The sequence below is a fragment of the Lepus europaeus genome, chromosome 19, assembly GCF_033115175.1.
Source record: "Lepus europaeus isolate LE1 chromosome 19, mLepTim1.pri, whole genome shotgun sequence".
In the NCBI taxonomy this organism is placed as follows: Eukaryota; Metazoa; Chordata; class Mammalia; order Lagomorpha; family Leporidae; genus Lepus; species Lepus europaeus.
In genome coordinates this window covers 3622790-3629261 of record NC_084845.1, presented here as the reverse complement: position 1 = coordinate 3629261, position 6472 = coordinate 3622790, and the positions used below count along the sequence as shown (strand labels likewise).

The window sequence follows — 6472 nt, the reverse complement described above, 5'->3', positions numbered from 1 at the left end:
GCGGCTAAACTCCTTGGAGGGCGCCCTGCTGTGTCCATCCCAGACACCCCTGCCGGGCCCTGCGCTTGCTGTGCCAAGCTTCTGCCAGAATTGCCACCAGGATCAGCAAGACCACCCCGGCCAGGCCCAGGCGGACGCCGTTCAACACCGGGTACTCCTGGGAGGTGGGGGCTGGAAAAAGAAGGGGGGGGGTGTTACTGACAGGTGGGTGGCATCCGGCCACTCCCAGGACTCCTGGAATAGGAGCTGGCCCCTGCCTCCTTGGCTGGACTGCCCTGGACAGAGTCCCCCGGTGGCTCACCAGTCGGGGCCCACTCCTGGGGAGGGAGACTCCTGGGAGTCGGGCGGGAGTCGGGCGGGTGACAACGGCTCCCAAGCTGCGTCTTCATCAGGGGCACCTCGCCCAGCATCGCCTGGCTCTCTCTGCACCCCACCCCAGCACCCAGAGATCCCTGGGTTCCCAGCCCCAGGCCCCACAGCTCAGAGCCAGAGTGGTTCACCCCCTCTTGGATCTCAAATTCTTCAGGCGTAAGCCGGGGCTGGGGGACAGATTTCACGGCTGGGTGGCACCCACCCCCCTCCACGGGAGGCAGAGTCCCTGCTCCCCTCAGCGAGGAGGCCATAGGCTTGGCCACGGCCCCTCATTGCTCCGAGCCCGCTGGCCTGGCTCCGGGGTGAGGGCCGGGGGTGCCCCTGCCTCTGCTGGTTCACTTCTGTACCTTCTCCATCTCCTTGCCCCTCCCCCTGGCTTCAGCCGTCAGCATGAGATCCTGGGTCGGGTGTGGGACCAGGTGACAGCCCTGCTCACCCTCCCCTCAGGGACTCTCCCCCATCCTGACATCCAGGGGTCTCCTGGGAACATGGAACCTAGGGCTGCGGTGGGGGGCGGCTTCTGTGCGGGATCCCAGCCCCAGGGATGGCCCAGGAAGCCGATCCCGTGGGGTGGAGACCGTCACAAATCAGTAGGTCCTGCTCTGGCCTGAGGCCCCCCCAGGGTGGGGGTGGGGGTGGGGAAGGCTCCCTTCCAATGGCACAGACGGCTGGGCAGGCAGGTCCGGATGGGGGCCACCCAACCGCCCGGACACGGACAGGGAGGCGGTGTTCCTGTCACCCCCGTTCATGGTCTCTCCCAAGGGTGCCTGCCGTGTCTCTCCAGCATTGCGGTCTTTGTGTGGCTCATCATGAATTAAAATTGCACCTGTGTATCTGTACAGACGCAAAGATAGAGACACACGACCCACAGTCACCGAGACAGGCGGCCACAGGGACAGAGCCTCACCGCCCCTCACTTCGGGCCCCTTTCCCACGCTTCGCCCCTCCCTCCGGACCTCACCCCTGCTTCTCCCCAAGCAGCAGCCCGTCACGGCCAGGGGCTATCCGCCCCGGCACCCGCCCCACGGCAGAGGGGACAGAGTGCCCGGGGCGCCAAGGGGAACCAAGGCCACTTCAGTGGGAAGTTCCCGTTGACACATGACCCTGAGCTCAAAGACACGCGCTTACTTGTAAGCGGGTCGGTCCCCGCCCTGCATCTGGAGACCCAGCCCCCGGGACAGGAGAAGGGCCCAGCCCACGCCTCTGGAGCTGTGTCCAGGCCACCGCTGTGACCAGAGGAGGGCAGGGCTCTGTGTGGGAGGCAGAGGAAACACACGCGTGTACAGGGAGGGGACAAGAGGCTGCGGGGCGGGGAGGCTGCCAGGACAGGGCCCAGGACTGGACAGAGACCTGAGGGCACAGCTGAGACGGGGTCGGAGGTCCGGGGGACGTCCTCAGGGGTCACCACCAGCTCCAGTGGTCCACTGCGCTCAGACCAGGTGCCTGATTTATGGTACTGGCAGTTGTACCGCCCAGTGGTTCCATCCACGGTGACGAAGGGAAACCGCGCCTCGGTCTGGTTAGGCGACGCGCTCCTCTCATTCTTGACCTCTCTTCCTTCTTTCTCCAGGCGGAAGGTGTCAAACCCAGCAGGGCTCCGACACACGATGGTCACGGGCTGCCCCGGGAGGAACGGGGGGCCTGGCTCAGCGGAGATGGAGGGTGTGGGCCAGGCCTCTAGGAGGGAGCAGACGGGAGCTCAGCGCCCCTTGGAGGAAGCCGCCCATACCTCTCGTGAGGGGCGGAAGGGGAGGAGCACCCCATTCCTGCCCGGGGCTCGGAGCCTGTCTCTGGTAGTGCTTCACAGAGCACAGCCGTGCTCGTGAGCCCCGGACTCGATTCTGAGACCATGTCTGTGCCAGCGAGACAGAGCCTTATTGTTGAGACTCCCGGAAAGGGGGCTTAAAGGGCAGCATTACGCCCCTAGGGCCTGTTTCTTATCCTGTCTGCCTTTCCTTCTCTTCCAGCCTGAAAGCAGAGGTGATGGCTGGAGCAACAGCAGCCATTCTGTCTCAAAGGTGACCTCAATGCTGGCGGCCGGGGGTTTTGGAGCGGAAAGGGGGTCGTGCACCCCTGGTGACAGCTGCACCTGCCTGAGCTTCCGACTCAGGAAGGAGCTGTCCAGCAAGAGATGGACGTGAGGAGATGGTCTTGGAAATCTGACTTGGAGGGACCTGCCAATGAGTTGTTGGCATCCTGCAGGCTTCGGGACATGAGTGTGGTGTGAGTGGGGGTGGGCTCTGCCCAGAACCAACGCGACCCTGGCCAGAGGTGCGCTGGGTGCAGGGGCTGGGATCTGGCAGACAAACTTACCCGGCTGGGAGTGGATCGCCTGGCCCAGGCAGAGAACTGGAAGAGAGGCCCAAGTGAGGAAGACGCCCACCTCTCCACTTGCCTACATGGGGGTCGAGGGTCAGCTTGATGCAGGAAGATGCGGGCTGCCCGCCATGCCCAACCACCACTGCCTCTCGGGAGAGGGTCCGGATCCGGGCCCGGGCCCCCGGTGACCGCCCAGCCACACGCTGCTTCATCACTTGTACGGCACACAGGGTCAGCTCGGGCTCAGGCGACCCCGAGCCGGAAGGCGTCGGCAGGGGACACCCGCCGCAGGGGCCAGCACGTCCGGAGCAGACCCTGACCCTCCCCCAGAGCTGCCTCCTGCTTGGCCCCTCACACACCCCCTTCACTCCTGGACTCACCAAGGCCCAGCAGGGTGGCGGGCCGTGGGCTCATGGTCCGGTCTCACCTGGTCTGTTCTTGTCTTGTGGAGGGAGGATGAGCCTCAAGCAGGAAATGTGCAGGGCACACTAGCAGGGCGTCGTCACAGAGCCCCACAGGAAGCGTGACCGTCCACTCCCAGCCTCAAGGCCAGCTTCCTCCAAGCGGTTTCTAGAAGATGCTTCTTCTTCTTCTTCTTTTTTTTTTTTTTTTGACAGGCAGAGTGGACAGTGAGAGAGAGACAGAGAGAAAGGTCTTCCTTTGCCGTTGGTTCACCCTCGAATGGCCACTGCGGTAGGTGCATCGTGCTGATCCGAAGCCAGGAGCCAGGTGCTTCTCCTGGTCTCCCATGTGGGTGCAGGGCCCAAGGACCTGGGCCATCCTCCACTGCCTTCCCCGGCCATAGCAGAGAGCTGGCCTGGAAGAGGGGCAACCGGGACAGAATCCGGCGCCCCAACCGGGACTAGAACCCGGTGTGCCGGCGCCGCTAGGCGGAGGATTAGCCTAGTGAGCCGCGGCGCCAGCCTAGAAGATGCTTCTAGTGAGGTATTTTATAACTTGGCTAACTCAGGGTCAGATTAAACCCACAGTGTTCACTTGAGATGGACACAGACTGCTTCGAAAACACAATCTTGTATACACAGATGACACACACATGCATAGAGACATACGCTCACAGCCATAGGGGTTGGTGGATAAATGATGCATGGATATAAATGATAAATTGATGGGTTAGTGAGTACATAGGTGGGCTGATAGTTGGGCAGGACAGTTGGATGGGTGGGTGGACGGATGGGCGGGTGGATGCATGGATGGGTGGATGGGCGGGTGGATGGATGGATGGATGGGCGGGTGGATGGGTGGCTGGATGGGTGGGTGGATGGGTGGGTGGACGGATGGGCGGGTGGATGGATGGATGGATGGGTGGGTGGATGGGTGGGTGGACGGATGGGCGGGTGGATGGGTGGGTAGATGGATGGGTGGCTGGTTTGATGGACAGATGGGTGGCTGGCTGGCTGGCTGGACGAATGGACAGATAAATGGATGGGTTGCCTCACAGCTGAGGACAGACACGCAGGGTAGAACAGGGGCTGGAACCATACTGGCTTCTACTCTGGTCCTAACAGGCCGGAAGTTCCCCAGTAGCCCATTTCCACAGAAGTGCCCCTTCGTGCAAAGGGGGAATATAAAATCCCCCTGGTGCCTTTGTGTGAGCACCCTGCGAGGCACGCAGCACAGAGCGACAGGACACTGCCCTGGTTTCCTCCCTCCCTCAGGGCCGGCGTCCCCAGCTCAGCTCTGGGGCCCCTGCACCTGTGGCATGGACTGCAGCTCTGACCCCTGAGTCCTGCTCTCCCTCTGGCTCCAGGTTAGGCACCGTTGTTAGGGGTGTCGGCTCCCCCTCTGCCTGGGTCTGGCCTTACTGGGCGTCCTCCCATGGGGCATAACGCCCTGGCCACTGGCCTGAGTCCAGGCATCAGGTGCCCCCCACTGTCCTGCAGGGCCACTTCCCTCCGCCGGCTGTGGGGGCCCAGGTGCCACCTGTGCACCTGCACAGCCCCGCCCCTGAAGCCTCCCGGGAGGCGCTGAAGAACAGAGAGACAGGGCCAGAGAAGCCGTCCCACGTGCAGGATCCCAGTCCCGATCCGGAAAGCAGAGGACACAGAGGTGGAGAGGCGGGGCTGGGAGCCGCGCCCTGGAGGAACTGCACTCGGCGCCCGGGAGAAAACGCAGGTGCAGAACAAGTTGGAGCAGGGTGTGGGCACCCAGCCTGCGGCCAGCACGGAGGCCTCGGCGCCTGCCTCCACGTTGGGACCCTCCCCCAGGGCTGGACACGGCGCCTCTTCCTGCGCGGGAAGTGGGGCAGGTCGGGCTGCCGTGGGAGCTGTGCGGGTGCCGCGTTCTCTCTGACGGGGGCCCCGAGGAGCAGCGGGCCGAGCCCCTGCACACTGTTCCGACGACGAAGGACACTGCCGCGTCCCTGCCTCCTAACAGGCAGGTAGGAGGCTTTCTTCTGTTATTTTGTTCGAAAGCCTTTGCTTTAAAAACTGGAGAGTGACGTTGTACTTGTGGGGTCCAGTCTGAACAGTCTGAAGTTTGGGTGTCTGTGTCCACGGCAGTCATGGCCCGCTGGGGTCCCACCAGGGGCACCCGCGTCCCCACAGTGCGCCTTTACTGTTTTTTTTTTTTTTAAGATTTATTTATTTGAAAGTCAGAGTTACACAGAGAGAGGAGCGGCAGAGAGAGAGAGAGAGAGGTCTTCCATCCACTGGTTCACTCCCCAGATGGCTGCAATGGCCGGGCTATACCGATCCGAAACCAGGAGCCAGGAGCTTCTTCCGGGTCTCCCGCCTGGGTGCAGGGGCTCGAGGACTTGGGCCATCTTCTACTGCCTTCCCAGGCCATAGCAGAGAGCTGGATTGGAAGTGGAGCAGCCGGGACTAGAACCAGTGCCCACATGGGATGCCGGCACTGCAGGCGGCTGCTTTACCTGCTATGCCACAGCGCCGGCCCTTTTTACTGTTTGTTTTTTTTTTCTTAGAGATGTGCACACACACAAATATATTTTTCTGTTTGACTTTCAATTTTATTTTTAAAGAACTTCCCAAATTCATCAAGATGATCCGCTCTCACCCCCTAGTGGTCAGATGGGGCATTTTTTTCTGTTTAATCCTCGTGGGGAACGGACAGATGGGTGGAGGGATGGACGATGACCCTGTGAAGGGAGCAGAGCCAGAGAGGGCCAGGCCCGCAGTGTGAGTGTGTGTGTGCACGTGTGTGCAGTACGCTTTTGTACGCGTGTGTGCCGGTGTGCACGTGTGCGTATCTGCTCGCGTGCAGGCGTGTGCAGAGGCGGGTAGGCAGGGCATTCCCTCAGCCCAGCCCCCACTCCCAGCACACACACACACACACACCCGTCGGAAACTGCTGACCTCAGCCTTCAGCCAGAGATGAGCAAGTTGGCGGTGGCCAGCCTGGTGGCGACGGCTGTGCTAGATCCGGGTGTGCCAAAGCCTCCCGCTGCACGGCGCGGGCGGGCGCACTCAATCCTGCTCCGCTACGTGGATTTTACAGGACGGGGCCCTGCCGCTGCAGCTCTGCCCCTCTCAGCTTCCAACAAGTGTGGGTGTACGGGCGGGGGGCTCAGGGACCCCTGCGTGCCGGACCCCACAAAACATTCATGTACAAAGTAGAGTGTGAGCGGGAGAGCTGGGCTCCCCACGCCTCCTGCGTGCGCCCAGGCTCCGCGGCAGCAGGTGAGCTCCCACAGGGCCTCCGGGGAAGCTGAGCAGCGGGAACCCGGCTCCGGGCAGCGGGGAGTTCGCAGCAGGGGCCGAGCAGCCAGGTGGTGGCAGCACTGGCCAGGGAATGCCCTGGGGAC

The 6472-nt window shown here is 62.6% G+C and overlaps 1 protein-coding gene across 1 annotated transcript; it reads right to left on the bottom strand.

The window, feature by feature from the left end:
• LOC133748687 (leukocyte-associated immunoglobulin-like receptor 2) lies at nucleotides 1-3159 on the bottom strand. Its single transcript, XM_062177620.1, has 4 exons — nucleotides 3072-3159; nucleotides 2686-2721; nucleotides 1723-2049; nucleotides 1-171 (listed from the first exon to the last, which is right to left on the bottom strand). Exons 1-4 carry the CDS (start codon nucleotides 3103-3105, stop codon nucleotides 5-7), a joined length of 564 nt encoding a protein of 187 aa, XP_062033604.1. The 5' UTR covers nucleotides 3106-3159; the 3' UTR covers nucleotides 1-4.
• Nucleotides 3160-6472: the final 3313 nt, after the last annotated feature.

Bases quoted from the DNA above. Each gene is read 5' to 3' on its own strand.
- LOC133748687 (XM_062177620.1), bottom strand. From the start codon at position 3,105: ATGAGCCCACGGCCCGCCACCCTGCTGGGCCTTG. The intron at 2,050-2,685 runs GTAAGTTTGTCT...GCTCCCTCCTAG, and splicing joins GGCGATCCACTCCCAGCCGG to AGGCCTGGCCCACACCCTCC. The intron at 172-1,722 runs GTCTCTGTCCAG...TTCTTTTTCCAG, and splicing joins CGTCTCAGCTGTGCCCTCAG to CCCCCACCTCCCAGGAGTAC.